The sequence below is a fragment of the Hoplias malabaricus genome, chromosome 3, assembly GCF_029633855.1.
Source record: "Hoplias malabaricus isolate fHopMal1 chromosome 3, fHopMal1.hap1, whole genome shotgun sequence".
Lineage (NCBI taxonomy): Eukaryota > Metazoa > Chordata > Actinopteri > Characiformes > Erythrinidae > Hoplias > Hoplias malabaricus.
The window spans coordinates 3,472,596-3,490,362 of record NC_089802.1 but is presented as its reverse complement, the minus strand read 5'-3'; the positions used below and the strand labels follow the sequence as shown (position 1 = coordinate 3,490,362).

Sequence of the window (17,767 nt, the reverse complement as noted above, 5' to 3'; positions counted from 1 at the left end):
ATTTTTAAAAACTAGTAATGAAACACACTATGGCGGCGGTGGGTCCGGAGCCTACCGGGAATCACTGGGTGCAAGGCAGGAACACACCCTGGAGGGGGCGCCAGTCCTTCACAGGGCGACACACACTCACACACTCACACCTACGGACACTCCACCTACCACCTGTAGTACCTCAGTCACACTCCCCTGCCTCTCCACCACAGAACAACAACAAAACCATTTTCCCAACTTTATCCGGAACGCTGCTGATCTGAGAGGACTGAGTAAGTGTGTGTGCAGTGTGTGTGAGACAAAGACTGACTGCTACACTTCACCACAAAGCAACAGTGATGAAAGAGATGTTGGTGGATGCTGGACCTGTGTGTGTGTGTGTGTGTGTGTGTGTGTTTACTCACATGTGATTTGGCCCAGAAGATGAAAACCTCTGCCACCATCCGGAACAGCTCCTCAGCCTCAGGGTTCGGCTCCTTCAGCCACTTCGCTCTGAACATAAACACATTGGGTTTAAACTACAATGTTCACACAAGCCACAGCCGTCTCAGACTGCAGTACCACCTTCAAACAGCAGGAAGAGCAGTGAGCAAAGTCACTACAGAGCCAAAATTTGGAATATTTTGAGGGAACCGATTTTTTGCACAATTTTGTGTGGGGTTTCTAAACTTTTAGACACAGTTTCCAAATTATTTTGCATAATCTTTAAATTGTTAAACCATGTGTGTATTTCCCCACTGTTTTATTTCTTTTGTTGGACAACAAGAGAACAATGTATTAACTGTTAGCTAAAAAAGTATATATATTATATATATTGTTTTTAAAGCCTTTTCAATGGCAAGGGGCTACAGCAGGGGGCGCTACATCTCATTCCATTGGTGTGGAATCAGTGTAGTGCTTAGCTTCAAGCTTCAAGCTTTGCTTTTTGGAGCTTTGGAGGTTGACTGAGACCATGGATGTGGAGGGTCAGCTGTAATTCCATTGTCCACCACTGGGGGCAGGGATCAGAACGAGGCATCTATACAGTGTCTGAGTACACTGACCATATTCATCCACCCAACACCCTGGCCCTAAAGTGATTTGTGTGTGTGTGTGTGTGTTCTGACCTGTTGTAGTCCACGAAGCGGATGAGCAGTGGGTAGAAAGCGTAAAGGTCCCGCACCAGGACGGTGAACTCGTCCAGGATCAGCAGCTCCGCCTCGGACATCTCCCCCCGGCCCTCGGCCTTGGTGTGCTCCTCGTCCAGCAGCACCGTCGCCGCCTTCTTCTTCAGCTTCTCCATCAGGGGTAAGAAGTGAGTCTTCAGCAGCTGGGGGCGAGCCTTACTGATGATGGGCTGAGAGAAGACTGAGAAAGAAAGAGCAAAAGTGAGACGAGGGAGGATAAAGCGAGCATCAGCTGTAGCATCATGCTGGTGAGAAACGGTGGAGATCTGTCTATAGTTCAGTTGCAGACATACAGGAGTGTTATTATCTCAGCACTGAGCCAAGTGTGAGACACCACCGAGACCTCCACTCAAACTCAAGAGGAGACGCATGACACTCCTGAACTCTTTCTCTCAGGAGAAATATCTGAGCTGTTGGAAACACAAGCTGCAGTCTCTCTACCATCTCTCCATCTGACATCAGTGCCCTGCAGGAGACACTACAGTGGCATTAAGGAGAATTTACTGATAAATTAAGAGACTAATGAGATATTAAGAAAAAACTACTGATAAATTCAGGAAGAACTACTGAGATAGTAATTAGACACATGGGTTATTATTGAGACACTACAGAGATATTCAGGAGATTTTACAGAGATATTAAGAAGGAACTACCCAGAGGAAATAAAAGGTAGATCTTACAAAAGGAGATCTCCTTAATGTCTCTGTAGTTTCTCTTAGACATCACAAAGGAGACTCTCAGTAAACTCTCAATAAAAGTTAATAAAATCTGTGCTCAGCTTTGTCAGATGAACTGTCTCCTTTATGTCTCTCATGTCTCATGTCTTATTTTTGTCTCATTCTTTTTCTCTTAAGGAATTTTAAGAACATTGTCATTTCTCCTGAGCCATTACAGAGAAACCTAGGAGCAACAACATTTTCGTCTGAGTACAGAGTAGCTAACAGGCACCTATCTTTGCGCTGAGTGAGGGGAAAGGGACTGGACATTCACCCAGAGGCAGTGAGATCTCAGTAATGTTATGGATGTCTCAGACTCACCGGCGAGTCTCTTCATCCAGGCTCCCTCGTCGATGCCCAGGTTATTGTAGATGATTTTGAGGATGTTCCCCAGCAGGGCGTTCATGTGCTCGGAGGTGAGGGAGGTGCAGCAGCTCTCAGAGCGCTGGGGGTTGCTCTCTGGGCCGTGCTCCCACCAATGAGACATGTAGCTGCAGAGCATGGGCAGCACCACCTCCATTACGTGGGGCATCTGGGTGTAGCGCATCCCTGACTCAGCCAGCTCCATGATCTCCTCCAGAGCTTTCTCCAGAGACGGCACCAAGGGACACACCTCCTCCACCTGAGCTGGCAGACTAGAGGCTGAGGGAGGGAGGGAACAAGAAAAGGAGATTTTTTTTATGTATGTGAGTGAGTGAGTGAGTGAGTGAGTGATTATGTAAGTGAGTGAGTAAGAGAGTGTGTACATGAGTGTGAGTGAGTGAGTGAGTATACGAGTAAGTGAATGAGTGAGTGAGAGTGTGAGTATTTAAGTGAGCGAGTGCGTATGTGAGTGAGTACGAGTGAGTGAGTATATGAGTAAGTGAGTAAGTGAGTGAGTATGAGTGAGTGAGTATATGGGTAAGTGAGTGAGTGAGTAAGTGAGTGAGTGAGTATATAAGTAAGCGAGTGAGTATATGAGTGAGTATATGAGTAAGTGAGTATGTGAGTGAGTATATGAGTAAGTGAGTATGTGAGTGAGTATATGAGTAAGTGAGTATGTGAGTGAGTATATGAGTAAGTGAGTATGTGTGAGTATGTAAGTGAGTATGTGAGTGAGTATGAGTGAGTGAGTATATGAGTGTGTATATGAGTGAGTGAGTGAGTGAGTGTGTATACGAGTAAGTGAATGAGTGAGTGAGAGTGTAAGTATTTAAGTGAGCGAGTGCGTATGTGAGTGAGTATATGAGTGAGTACATGAGTGAGTGAGTGAGTGAGTGAATATGTGAGTGAGTGAGTGAGTGAGTGAGTGAGTATGAGTGAGTGACTATATGAGTGAGTGAGTATGAGTGAGTGAGCATATAAGTGAGTGATTGAGCATATGGGTAACAGAGTGAGTGAGTGAATATATGAGTAAGTGAGTGAATATATGAGTGAGTATATAAGTGAGTATGTGAGTGAGTGAGTATAAGTGAGTGAGTATATAGGTGAGTATGTGAGTTAATGAGTGAGTGAGTAAGTGAGTATGTAAGTGAATATATGAGTGAGTGCGTATGTAAGTGAGTATATGAGTGAGTATGAGTGAGTACATAAGTGAGTGAGTATATGAGTGAATGAGTATATGAGTATGTGAGTGAATATATGAGTGAGTGAGTATGTGAGTGAGTATATGAGTGAGTGAGTATGTGAGTGAGTATATGAGTGAGTGAGTATGAGTGAGTGAGCATATGAGTAAGTGAGTATGTGAGTGAGTATATGAGTAAGTGAGTATGTGAGTGAGTATATGAGTAAGTGAGTATGTGAGTGAGTATATGAGTGAGTGAGTATGTGTGAGTATGTAAGTGAGTATGAGTGAGTGAGTATATGAGTGTGTATATGAGTGAGTGAGTGAGTGAGTGTGTACATGAGTGAGTGAGTATACGAGTAAGTGAATGGGTGAGTGAGAGTGTAAGTATTTAAGTGAGCGAGTGCGTATGTGAGTGAGTATATGAGTGAGTACATGAGTGAGTGAGTGAGTGAATATGTGAGTGAGTGAGTGAATATGTGAGTGAGTGAGTGAGTGAGTGAGTGAGTATGTGAGTGAGTATGAGTGAGTGACTATATGAGTATGTGAGTATGAGTGAGTGAGCATATAAGTGAGTGATTGAGCATATGGGTAAGTGAGTGAGTGAGTGAGTGAGTGAGTGAATATATGAGTGAGTAAGTGAGTGAATATATGAGTGAGTATATAAGTGAGTAAGTGAGTTAGTATATGAGTGAGTATATGAGTAAGTGAGTATGTGAGTGAGTATATGAGTGAGTGAGTATATGGGCGAGTATGTGAGTTAATGAGTGAGTGAGTAAGTGAGTATGTAAGTGAATATATGAGTGAGTGCGTATGTAAGTGAGTATATGAGAGTATGAGTGAGTACATAAGTGAGTGAGTATATGAGTGAATGAGTATGAGTATGTGAGTGAGTATATGAGTGAGTGAGTATGAGTGAGTGAGCATATGAGTAAGTGAGTATGTGAGTGAGTATATGAGTGAGTATATGAGTGAGTGAGTGAGGGCAGAGTCTCATTGGGCCCGTGTCCCCTCACCCGTTCGATCCCTGGAGCCTTTGCTGTTGTAGATGGAGAAGTTGTTGTATTTGTTGAGGTGAGGCTCCAGAAAAGCCACTGGGAACGCTCCGGAAAACGCAGCCAGACATTCCCCCAGAGCCGGACGCTGCCTGGACACAGAACCAAGGACAGCATCAGAACCAAGAGAACCAATAGGTTCTCCTCGTGAGGAATGACTCTCTGTGCAGTGACTGTGTTCTGTACCTTTCCACGTAGATGCTTTTACTGGTGCCGAGAGAGTAGAGACTGTTCAGGATCCGGTAACAGGAGACCTGCACATCGTCCACTGACAGACAACACACAGCATTTACAACAACAGAGTATACACTCACCGTCCACTCTCTCTGCTCCACTGTCCACTTCGGTCACTCTGTAGTTCTACAGTTACTCACTGTAGTCCATCTGTAGCTCTGCATACTTTATTACCCACTTCCTCCCTGTTCCTCAGCGCTGCAGTGACACTGACGTGGTGGTGGTGTGTTGGTGTGTATTGTGCTGGTGTAGAGTGGATCAGACACAGCAGTGCTGCTGGAGTTTTTAAACCCCTCAGGGTAACGAAGTATGCAGAGCAACATGTGGACCACAGAGTGACCTGTGTGGTCAGTGGAGCTGAGAGAGTGGACAGTGAGAGTGCTTCCTAGTGGCTCTAATCCCTAGTTACTGCAGCGGTGAAGAAACCTGGGCTTTAAGATGGAGGTAAAGAGAAGGACTGAGGTGAGACTCACGTATGAGATCCTCTCCGAACAGGTTCTGTCCGATGTGTTCGAACAGTGAGGATAGCACCGGCAGCAGGGCCACGGTGGTGTAGTTGATGATCTGAGTGACCCCTCGGGGCTGGGTTCTGGTGTGTGTGAACTGACCCTGCCGCAGGTTCTCAATGGTCCGCTCCAGATCCTCTGCAGCGTTCTCGAAAAACGCCCTCAGAGCCGCCTTCACTGTCTCCAGACCTGTCTTCATCACCGTCCTGCAGCGGAGCACAAAGACAGCGTACACCACGTTCATACTCAGAAATGTAAGGGGACGGGGGATGGGGGCGTGGACCCAAGTAAAGACGCTTGCTGGAGGAGGCAGTGGGTGAGGAGGGTGCATGTAAATAAAAGTAAAGGTGTTTGGTGTTGAAGATAATCATGGGATTTGAACCCATGAGGTGAGGGTTGGCAGAACCTGTGATCCACCACTCACCACTGGGAGGCGTAGGTGCTGTGAGGAACTGTTCCCCTTAGGGGAGCATGTGATGCATTTTTCTTGCCACTGTATAGCTGCCTTAACTCAGTAGGTGTCTGTGAGGTTCAGCTGTGGCATCACAACTGAGAAATAAGTTCTCCATTAACTGACCCTTGCTTTAAAAGCTAACTGAAAATTAACTGTAATGTGATGCTTTTCCACTGCATGGTACAGACTCTACTGGACTCTACTCTCTGATTGGTCCCTGGTTGGTTTTCCACTCCCACAGCTCCGCTCTGAAATGTATCGGGTGTCGTCTCTAACCCCGTCTCTAAGGGAAACAGTGGTGTATTGGCGTGTTGTTGTTGTTTGGGACTGAACACAGCTCCGTCATCAGTTCAGACAGATCAGTAGAGTTTGTTCCTTCCTTGTTGCAGCGTCCAGCTCTCGCTGGATTCTTTCGTCGGCCACCGATCCAAGGAGCGTTTGAACCTCTTCAAAAGACCACGGCGTCATTTTACGAGCTGCCGTCGTGAGTCGGATAAAAACAAACGTGATCTCTGCTGCAGTTGGAGATTTTACAGATGGAGAGTTGGTGCTGGTCGTCTGCGTTGCGTGGCGTAGAGTGACGACTCTCTCTGGACGATCAGCGCTCTGCAAGGTTTACACACCACGGTTTAGTCCCTACTCGACTCGCTCTGAACCACGAGAGAACAGCCACTAAACAAAAACCCGCTTCTAGAACCAGGACCTGATTCACCTGGTTGTAAACAGTCGAGTCGAGTTGGGACCCTGCAGTGGAAAAGCACCATTATTTCTGATGGAGCTGATGGCGTCACTGACCTGGCGTCCAGTGTCTGTCCCAGAATATGAAGGCAGTTCACTATAGAGGTGGCATCATTCCCTGAGAAAAAGAAAGAAGGAATTAATCAGAGCTGAACCGTGTGGAACAGGGCCACGTATCTGGGGATGGTGTAACAGTCCGTCTATCTGCATGCAGCCAAAACACAGACAGTCCAAGACTTTGATCAACTTTAGGAAGGGCCCACTGGCCACTTTATCAGAAACACCTCTGTTGCAGGTGCACAGTTAAAGACTGTAGCTCATCTGATTATGGAGAGGTTGTGTTGTAAAACTGCACTCCATAAGATGTGTTGGTTAAAGCTAAGAGAAGTGTTACAGCGCTGAGAGGAAAAATAATTCTCTGCTGCAGCATAGTGTCCTTTTGGAAAGGAAACGAAAATGACTTTTTTGGGAAATAAGTCCTGAGTTTCCTTTCGATTGTATTTTTTCAGGTAAAACGCATTCTTTTCTATTTGGTGTTTGAAAAATAACCTTTTTGACCCAAATCTCACTCCATGATTTAGAGGACCCCTCCATCACTGAGGTCTGATCTAGTTCTCTTTGAAAACACTCCTTCAATATCAATGTGCTTACAGTCATCAGATAAGAGCAGAGCACAACCCGTGTTACACAGTGTTCTTCCAGACTTTTCTGCAGTTGTATATTTCCACCAGAGAGGTCGCCAAATCTCAAATATCACCAAACTTACACAGTGCAGCTTTAAGTTACAGTTTAAGTTCATTCATTCATTCATTGTCTGTAACCCTTATCAAATTCAGGGTCGCGGTGGGTCCAGAGCCTACCTGGAATCATTGGGCGCAAGGCGGGAATACACCCTGGAGGGGGCGCCAGTCCTTCACAGGGAAACACACACACATATTCACTCACACACTCACACCTACGGACACTTTTGAGTCGCTAATCCACCTACCAACGTGTGTTTTTGGACTGTGGGAGGAAACCGGAGCACCCGGAGGAAACCCACGCAGACACGGGGAGAACACACCACACTCCTCACAGACAGTCACCCGGAGGAAACCCACGCAGACACAGGGAGAACACACCACACTCCTCACAGACAGTCACCCGGAGGAAACCCACGCAGACACAGGGAGAACACACCACACTCCTCACAGACAGTCACCCGGAGGAAACCCACGCAGACACAGGGAGAACACACCACACTCCTCACAGACAGTCACCCGGAGGAAACCCACGCAGACACAGAGAGAACACACCACACTCCTCACAGACAGTCACCCGGAGGAAACCCACGCAGACACAGAGAGAACACACCACACTCCTCACAGACAGTCACCCGGAGGAAACCCACGCAGACACAGAGAGAACACACCACACACCTCACAGACAGTCACCCGGAGCGGGAATCGAACCCACAACCTCCAGGTCCCTGGAGCTGTGTGACTGCGACACCTACCTGCTGCACCACCGTGCCGCCCCCGTTTAAGTTTCTATTCATTTTTCTTTTTTCTTTTTTCTATTACATTTACGGAGGTATGGCATTAAAAAGACACTATATTCTGAGGGATTGTAAACAGTTTTGGAGAAACAGTGCTGTGGCTAATAGAGTAAAAGTGTTTAAAGTTGAAGCAAAATCTTGGACCTCTCTCTCTCCATGAATATCTCTTAGTTGCTGTTATACGGCGGTACACTGCTCTCAAGAACAGTAAAATAATAAACCCCTTCAGCGCATCTTTATTAGGAGATGTTTGTTGTTGCTGTTACACTTGGTTCCCACAAGGGGCCGCCACAGCGAATCACTGCAGGACGACATATCTGTTTTACAGCACACAACACGGCGAGATCATTTTGGGACGTTTTGTCCGGTTTACGACAGAACGTCTCACAACACAAACAGGCCGAAGGGTTTATTTTTTTATTCTGCTCAGAGGCAACGCGTCGCCGTGGCGATACAAGCCACAGAAATCTGTAAAAACTCCCCAAGCCTTATCAGCAGAACACAACACAAGGCACATCAGAACAAATCACCCCCCTCCGGCTCCGTCCCAAATCGGCTTAGAGCCGCGTCGCCTGAGGGACGTGCTTCACAGCCTCTGGCCTTTTTCTGATTCCATTAGACTCCAGAGTCTGATTATGCAAAAAGTCGGACTTGTTTTTCTGAGTCAGGAAGCTTTTTAAAAAACACACATCTACACAGTTTACAATAAAACACACACACACACACACACAAAACGCAAGCCCACACAGATGGAGCAGTCTTACCAAACAGAGATATCCTATGCCTGACAAGAACTCCCAGTTTGCAGAAAAGACTGAGGCAGAGGAAAAGGGGGAAAGGAGGAGCAGAAGAGAAGAGATGAATTAGTAGAAAACACAGACGTCCGTATCATTCAGAACTGAATAGGTTTAAAGGGACTCTACGTAAGATTGCAATTCACTTTTACAGCACTGGGTTGAAATTAAGGAGGAGAAGGTAGGGAGGGGTTGTGTCCTACTCTGCTCCAAACGTTACATAGTGTAGTTTCTGCAGTGCCGAGCCCTGTTACAGCTCAGTGGAGCATCATAATGAAGCTGTATTTTCAAGGTAAATATACTACCTAGTGTTGCTTTATGGCAATGTTTTTCAACATAGAGCTGACTCCCAAAGAATCATTTCTTCAAGCGATTTCCTGTTTTTATTTCCTTGTAATTTCTTTTTTACATCAGTAAATCTGATAGCTGTTCGTTTACCGATTCGTATTTATGCATTGATTAAAAACTGCCAAATATTTTGTCATAGTTCTACTCTTCAAATGATTATTTTTACTTGGTTCTCCTTTAGTTTTCATTGTAGAAAATAGGTTGTAAATTAGTGTTTTCATCATAGTATTCATTAACAACATTAACATTGGACAATGCCCCCTGATGGTCCCACAAACACCACCTCCAGCAGGAGGAGCGTTCCCATAGGAGCTTCAGTACGTCTGTAGGTTCTGGGCTTCAGGTGCTACAGATCCTGGCATAGGTTTGTAGACACACTTTATAATCAGTGAATTCTGTTAAACAACACTCAAGGTTACTGGGCAAGTCCAACTGAGCACATCGACTGACCGCAGGGGTGTTTAATCAATAGAGAAGATCCACCTCTCACCTGGTCACCATCTCCTTCTCTTTATTGGACGCGTGTCCTCCGCTGCCGATTGGTCGAACGACAGTAGACAGGAAGTAGAGCCGATGGTTTTTAAAGTACTGGTCAACAAGAGGCAGAACCACCTGAGAAACAATCACAACTCAGCATCATCTACATGTGGACCCTGTGCTCATGTATGAAGGGACTGTACAGAACAGAGAAGAGCAGTTCAAGATCTGAAGCCTGACTCCAGTCGTGAGTTATAGGATCTGAAATCTGAATCGAGTCGTCAGTCATAAGATCAGAGGTCCAAGTTGTGTTGCAGGGTCGACTCGTGAGTCATAAGTTCTGAATTCTAGGTCGTGTTTCATTGTCAAAAGATCTGAAGTCTGAATTTAGTCACGAGTCATAAGACAAGGAATCAGAGTCGACCCGTGAGTCATATGTTCTGAATTCTAAGTCATGTTTCATTGTCAAAAGATCTGAAGTCTGAATTGAGTCACGAGTCATAAGACCAGGAATCAGAGTCGACTCGTGAGTCATAAGTTCTGAATTCTAAGCCGTGTTCCATTGTCAAAAGATTTGAAGTCTGAATTGAGTCACGAGTCATAAGACCAGGAATCAGAGTCAACTCGTGAGTCATAAGTTCTGAATTCTAAGCCGTGTTTCATTGTCAAAAGATCTGAAGTCTGAATTGAGTCACGAGTCATAAGACCAGGAATCAGAGTCAACTCGTGAGTCATAAGTTCTGAATTCTAAGCCGTGTTTCATTGTCAAAATATCTGAAGTCTGAATTGAGTCACGAGTCATAAGACCAGGAATCAGAGTCAACTCGTGAGTCATAAGTTCTGAATTCTAGGTCGTGTTTCATTGTCAAAAGATCTGAAGTCTGAATTTAGTCACGAGTCATAAGACCAGGAATCAGAGTCAACTCGTGAGTCATAAGTTCTGAATTCTAAGCCGTGTTTCATTGTCAAAAGATCTGAAGTCTGAATTGAGTCACGAGTCATAAGACCAGGAATCAGAGTCAACTCGTGAGTCATAAGTTCTGAATTCTAAGCCGTGTTTCATTGTCAAAATATCTGAAGTCTGAATTGAGTCACGAGTCATAAGACCAGGAATCAGAGTCGACTCGTGAGTCATATGTTCTGAATTCTAAGTCATGTTTCAATGTCAAAAGATCTGAAGTCTGAATCGAGTCACGAGTCATAAGACCTAAAAATGTAAAGTATAAGTTGGAGACAGGAGACTGCACTGAGCGTGAACCTAACCTTCCCAAAGAACTTCATCTGCTGCTCGTGAGGGATCTTCTCTCCCTTTGGCCGTGTGCTCACATCTGAAACACAAACAACAGCACACCCCCGTTAGAGCAGTTTACCGCTCAGTTTAAAGGAGAACTGGTACCTCACTGAATCAGATAAGAATGACCTCACTGAACAAAAACACATGGATGTATGTATATATTTGATTAGCACTGTGTTTTTGTAATTAATTGTGTGGGAAGTTGTTGATGTTTCTGAAGAGCTCACCAAACTCCAGCATATGCTCATGAGCCTCGTCCACGTAAGTGATCAGCTGCTGCAGGAAGGTGTAGGCAAAGCGTTTCTCTATGGACGGAGTGTCAAGCTCCTGCTCCTTCATAGCCCTGTGGAGACAGCATAGCACAACAACATTAAAGGTGCAATAAAGACTTTTGTAAGGAATACCATCATTGAAAGAGCCATGGTGTCTGTGTTTGGCCAACAACATTAAAGGTGCAGTGAAGAGTTATTTCAGGAACACCGTCACTTTAAGGGCCAGTGAAGGTGTATGTGTGTTAAACAGCATTAAAGGTGCAATAAAGACTTCTGTCAAGAACAGCATCATTTAAGGCCCAGCAATGGTGTCTGTATGTGTTCTACAGCATTAAAGGTGCAATAAAGACTTCTGTCAAGAACGCCATCATTGAAAGAGCCATGGTGCCTGAGTGGTCAACAGCATTAAAGGTTTAGTAATGAATTCTATTATAGGGACCATCAATAAAAGGACCAGAGATTGTGTCTGTGTGTGGTAAATATAATTAAAGGTACTGTAAAGACTTTTGTAAGGAATACAATCACTCAAAGAGCCAGAGATGGTGTCTGTGTTTGGCCAAGAGCATTAAAGGTGCAGTAAAGAGTTCTGTCAGGAACACCATCACTACATTAAAGGTTCAGTAAAGGCCTAAGAACACAGCCCACAAATACACACACACACACACACACACACACTCTCTCTCACCTCGACACAGCATAACGGTTGATCTGAAGAAACTTGAGGATGTCTTGAGCTTTCTCTCGGTCTTTAGATTTCTCTTTGGCAGTCAGAGTGTCGTAGGGAACCAGTAACGGATGGCTCCCTCCCCCTGAAAAAAACAACAGCCAGAAATCACCAAACATCCTGGTTGTGTTTAGAGATTCCCTAAAATCTGGGCTTTAATCCATGCCCCATTAAAGGAGCGATAACAGGAATCAGTGTCACACATTTTATCACCTTTTATCAGCCTCATCACTACACAGAAGTGTTCATCATTCATCCAGGCGCACTTTGTAGTTCTACAGTTACACACTGTATTCCACATGTTGCTCTGCATACTTTGTTAGTCCCTTTAACCGTTTTTCAATGCTCAGGTGATGTTAGTGGTCTATTCTCAGTGCAGCAGTGACACTGAGTGGTTTAAAAACTCCAGCCGCACTGCTGTGTCTGATCCACTCTACACCAGCACAACACACACTAACACACCACCACCACGTCAGTGTCACTGCAGCGCTGAGAATGATCCACCACCACACCAGAGTCGACTCGTGAGTCATAAGTTCTGAATTCTAAGTCGTATTTCATTGTCAAAAGGTCTGAAGTCTGAATTGAGTCACGAGTCATAAGACCAGGAATCAGAGTCGATTCGTGAGTCATAAGTTCTGAATTCTAAGTCGTGTTTCATTGTCAAAAGATCTGAAGTCTAAATTGAGTCACGAGTCATAAGACCAGGAATCAGAGTCGACTCGTGAGTCATAAGTTCTGAATTCTAAGTCGTGTTTCATTGTCAAAAGGTCTGAAGTCTGAATTGAGTCACGAGTCATAAGACCAGGAATCAGAGTCGACTCGTGAGTCATAAGTACTGAATTCTAAGTTGTGTTTCATTGTCAAAATGTCTGAAGTCTGAATTGAGTCACAAGTCATAAGACCAGGAATCAGAGTCGACTCGTGAGTCATAAGTTCTGAATTCTAAGTCGTGTTTCATTGTCAAAAGATCTGAAGTCTAAATTGAGTCACGAGTCATAAGACCAGGAATCAGAGTCGACTCGTGAGTCATAAGTTCTGAATTCTAAGTCGTGTTTCATTGTCAAAAGGTCTGAAGTCTGAATTGAGTCACGAGTCATAAGACCAGGAATCAGAGTCGACTCGTGAGTCATAAGTACTGAATTCTAAGTTGTGTTTCATTGTCAAAATGTCTGAAGTCTGAATTGAGTCACAAGTCATAAGACCAGGAATCAGAGTCGACTCGTGAGTCATAAGTTCTGAATTCTAAGTCGTGTTTCATTGTCAAAAGATCTGAAGTCTAAATTGAGTCACGAGTCATAAGACCAGGAATCAGAGTCGACTCGTGAGTCATAAGTTCTGAATTCTAAGTCGTGTTTCATTGTGAAAAGATCTGAGGTCTGAATTGAGTCACGAGTCATAAGACCAGGAATCAGAGTCGACTCATGAGTCATAAGCTCTGAATTCACCACCACATCACACCTGCTCTGTGGGGGCCCTGAGCGCTGAAGGACAGGTGGAAAGAGGGGGAACAAAGACAGAGATTGGACATGTCGCCACCTATTGGCCACGTGTGGATATGGTCACTCCAAACAGGCGTCGTACCTTTGGCTTCCAGTTCCAGTTTCTTCTTTTTGGCCCAGATGTTGTGGTAGTTCTCAGCGAGCAGCTCCGCCATCGACTGCAGAGCACAAACACATGGTTTCCAAACAAACACTGTGTTCAGAACATTTACAGCCTACAGCAACAGATCATGGCCTGCGATTATGACGACAATGATGCTCTTACAGCTCTAATGGATAGTGTTACACCACTCGTCACTCACGTGTAAGTCCCGGGAGAGAGTCACGTTGCTCATGTCGACTGGACGGGGGCTGAAGCCATGAGCGCCCTCTATGGACAGCTACAGGGAGTACACAACAAAACACAGTATTACTCTTCTTTTGAATTTTAAAGAAGCAATGTGTAATTTTCTCCACTGATTCTTCTGTTCGGAAAGCAACAGCCGTTATACTGACTCCTAGTTTAGGATTTGGGAGTGGATGTCAAAGCCATTCCTTATGGGGGGACCTGCTATTAGCGCTTTTCCACAAACGAGGAACCGGAACGGACCTCATTCACAAACCAACTGTTCCCAACTGTAGCCAAGGAATAATAAGTGCATCCCCTGGCTCTTTCAGGGACAAAAAAAACCCTCTGGTCCTTGAGCTCATGTGAGTGGAACTTTATAGAAAACAGTATAAAATTAATAAAGAATATATTCATAAATTTAGCTGGGAGTGAACATGACTTACAGAAGAATTTCTCCGGTAAATCATAAAGCTACTGTGAAGCTGAAGTTCAGCCAAATCAAAACAGATATGATAATCAATTATTAGCACCTTGGTGTGTCCGGGTGCTCCGGTTTCCTCCCACGCTCCAAAAACACACGTTGGTAGGTGGATTGGAGACTCAAAAGTGTCCGTAGGTGTGAGTGTGTGAGTGAATGTGTGAGTGTGTGTCGCCCTGTGAAGGACTATCACCCCCTGCAGGGTGTGTTCCTGCCTTGTGCCCAGTGATTCCGGGTAGGCTCCGGACCAACCACTGCCCTGAACTGGATAAGGGTTACAGACAATGAATGAATGAATGAATGAGAACCTTGGTGTAGCTGACACCGAAATAAATAACTGATATTTTTTGTGACGATAATTTATCAGAAATTATCGAGATTAAAACAAAAATTCTTATTGTGGATGGTCATAGGAAAACATAGGTGTGTGTGTGTGTGTGTGTTGTTAACCCCGCTATCTGAGAGTCGCTGACACTTCACATTAGATTTACCCTCAAACCAACAGTAAAACCAAAATCCTTCGTATCAAAGGAGGACTTTAATCTTGGAGCCTGCTCTCAGCAGAAACTGTGACAAACATTCCAATATCGGACCGATAACAATAACTCAAACAATGCAGTATCGTGCATCTCTAATAAAAACCAATGCTGATGACTGCAGAGACTGACCTGACTGGACAGAGAAATCCTGCGAGTGCGGCTGTGTAGACTGGCCGGGTCACTCTCCCTCATCCTCTCGATGCTCCAGCCCCAGGACAGCATGGTCTTCAGGGTCTCTCTGATGGGCCAGCGGTACACCTCTTTATCCTGGACAACACACACAAAAGAGAGGAGGGTGAGGAGAGAGAGACAAGAAAGGAATGAAAGAAGGTGGAGGAGAGAACACTGGGCAGTTTAGTCCTTTAGAGAGAGGTCTCCCTGAGCCCCTACATGTCAGTCTCTGGCCTCCGAGCTGATGGACCATTCTCAACCCAGCAGTGACACTGAATTGTGGAAGAACCCCAGCAACAGCGCTGTGTCTGTTACACTCATTTACACGGCGTAATTTTACGAGCTGCCGTCGTGAGTCAGATAAAAACAAACATGATTTCTGCCGCAGTTGGAGAGTTTACAGATGGAGAGTTGGTGCTGGTCGTCTGCGTTGAGTAGGGACCCTGCAGGAGAAAAGCTCCAAAAATGTGTACAGTGTCCAGTACCTTCTCAGAGAGTCCTTTATAAGGTTTGAGCAAAGGATGAACTTTAGAGGCTTCACAGAACTGCTCCCCGTGAACCCAGCCATTAGCAAACTACAGAGAGAGAGAGAGAGAGAGAGAGAGAGAGAGAGAGCGAGTGAGCGAGAGAGCGAAAGAGAGAGAGAGAGAGAGAGAGAGAGAGCGAGTGAGCGAGAGAGCGAAAGAGAGAGAGAGAGAGAGAGAGAGAGAGTGAACGAGAGAGCGAAAGAGAGAGAGAGAGAGCGACAGAGAGAGACAGAGAGAGAGAGAGAGAGCGACAGAGAGAGAGAGAGCGAGTGAACGAGAGAGCGAAAGAGAGAGAGAGAGAGAGAAAGTGAAAGAGAGAGAGAGCGCGAGTGAGCAAGAGAGAGAGAGAGAGAGTGAGAGAGAGAGAGCGAGAGAGTGTGAGAGTGTGAGAGCAAGAGAGAGAGAGAGAGAGAGAGAGAGAGAGAGAGAGAGAGCAAGAGAGAGAGAGAGAACGGGTGAGCGAGAGAGAGAGAGAGAGCGAGACAGCAAGAGAGCGAGAGAGTGTGAGCGAGAGAGTGAGTGAGTGAGTGAGTGAGTGAGCGAGAGAGTGAGTGAGTGAGTGAGCGAGTGAGCGAGAAAGAAAGAGAGAGCAAGTGAGCGAGCGAGAAAGCGAGAGCAAGAGAGAGTGAGAGAGAGAGAGAGAGAGAGTGAGTGAGTGAATTAAAAACAGACACACACAAAAAGAAAAGTCAGAGACACACATCAAAGTCTCCACACAAAGCCTCATTACCTTCTCCATTGACCATTTCTCGTGCGAGTGCTCAGCGTATTTGTTGATAAAGTGATCCAGCTTCTCTGGAATATTCACGCTGAGGAAACAGAAGAAGGGTTTAACCAATCAGAGAAGAATCACAGTGAATGTAGAATATCGTGGTGTGACTGTCCTTCATCACTGTCTGGGGGTTTGAAACACGTAACAGATTTTATGAATGTACTCTTTATTCAGTGCCTCAGGACCCACACAGCTTTAATCATGAAACAAGATGTGAGCAGAACGACTGGTAAAACGGTGACTAACTTGCTGGTGTCCACAGGCTGGGGATTAAAGTTGCCCTCCGCGTCCATGGACGACTGTTTCTCCATCATGGCCACGTAGTTGGACTCCATGTAGTCTGGAGGTAAAGCTCCGGCCACAGCGCTCAGACACGGCAGAGCCAGCTTAAACAGCTCCGCGTCATATCTCTGAAATAACACACCACAGAGGAGCCTTTAAACTCCACACTGGTCACTTCAAAGACCCCCACTGAGTGTTGGGGCAGTCTAACGGTACAAGTCTATAGCAGTATTTAAAAATGTGAACGTATCTCAAAACGAGGGCGGTGTTTATGACGTGTGTTGTGTCAAATTTGTATTCTGTATCTAACTAAGTTAAGTACAAGGCCATAAAGTTAATGTAGGTGCATTTAAGCGAGTCACAGGGAGGGGGCACTGTGGGAGCTCACTGTCTGCTGATGTCACACTCTGAAAACGGGTGGGGGTTTAAAAGAGAGAGGAATGAAGCTGAAAACAGAGAAAACACTCAGAAGAGCCTTCATTCGACTGATTTGAGCCTCAGTTTCACTGGAGAATCATCTGCTGTGGTGTGTGTTAAACCACAAGTGTCTGTTAGCGCCAGCTGTGCTTCTAAACAGAGCAGAACCGTCTTATTTCACTTATTTTCACACTTTCCTCCACACTGCTCTCTCTCAGAAACAGGATTTTATCGTCAACCCGTGTGTCTCTGTGCAATGTCGGGCTGTGCTGAGCCGAACTGCACAGCGCCGAAAACCCTTCACTCAACCCACACTCTCAGATATAAACCTCAGTGCAGTAGCATCATTTAATAAAAAATGCTTCTTTGTAATGTTTCTCATGTTGCTTTGTAATCATAAAACAAACAGCCTCACTTTAAACATGAAATGATGTTTCCAAACAGACACAAATACAGTACTGTGGTCAGTTCTATCAATGAAGCGCCCCCTACAGGTTCAGTTCTGCTATAGGTGCAGAAAATGTGTCTCTCTGCCAAACTACGAGGACACTTCACATTGCACAAATCAGTGAACGAACCGTGTTTACTGTGCCGTACCTTTCTGGACAGAGCATCGAAGATTCCCCAGAACAGTTTTCTGGAGAGGTGTAGCTCCTCTTCTGAAGCTGCGCCGAAGCTGCCCCAGCCCCCCGACAGACAGTAGTATTTCCAACATCGCTCATAGTGATTGGTCAACAGCTGGGAATGGACACAAAGCTAAATTCACTTGACAACTATTTATTTATATCTGATTTTGGATCAGTGGCTTTAAATACAGTCAACCCCTTTATAAACATTCCCTCTCAACGTATGGCATCATCGCCTTTAATGTTCATGAAAAGGCCTTCACAGAGGCTAAAGCA

At 45.2% G+C, this 17,767-nt stretch overlaps 1 protein-coding gene across 1 annotated transcript in view; it reads right to left on the bottom strand.

Moving 5' to 3' along the window:
- ryr2a (ryanodine receptor 2a (cardiac)) overlaps positions 1-17,767 on the bottom strand; it is a 112,837-nt gene that overhangs the window by 65,967 nt on the left and 29,103 nt on the right. Inside the window, exons 26-44 of the mRNA XM_066663301.1 lie at positions 17,463-17,603; positions 16,413-16,576; positions 16,125-16,203; positions 15,353-15,442; positions 14,826-14,963; positions 13,654-13,731; positions 13,434-13,509; positions 11,811-11,934; positions 11,081-11,196; positions 10,823-10,887; positions 9,573-9,694; positions 8,705-8,754; positions 6,461-6,521; positions 5,179-5,417; positions 4,658-4,739; positions 4,433-4,563; positions 2,195-2,515; positions 1,098-1,338; positions 396-483 (exon numbers count right to left, since the gene is read on the bottom strand). Coding sequence (XP_066519398.1) covers positions 396-483; positions 1,098-1,338; positions 2,195-2,515; positions 4,433-4,563; positions 4,658-4,739; positions 5,179-5,417; positions 6,461-6,521; positions 8,705-8,754; positions 9,573-9,694; positions 10,823-10,887; positions 11,081-11,196; positions 11,811-11,934; positions 13,434-13,509; positions 13,654-13,731; positions 14,826-14,963; positions 15,353-15,442; positions 16,125-16,203; positions 16,413-16,576; positions 17,463-17,603 — 2,406 coding nt within the window. The remainder of the gene's footprint in view (positions 1-395; positions 484-1,097; positions 1,339-2,194; positions 2,516-4,432; positions 4,564-4,657; positions 4,740-5,178; positions 5,418-6,460; positions 6,522-8,704; positions 8,755-9,572; positions 9,695-10,822; positions 10,888-11,080; positions 11,197-11,810; positions 11,935-13,433; positions 13,510-13,653; positions 13,732-14,825; positions 14,964-15,352; positions 15,443-16,124; positions 16,204-16,412; positions 16,577-17,462; positions 17,604-17,767) is intronic.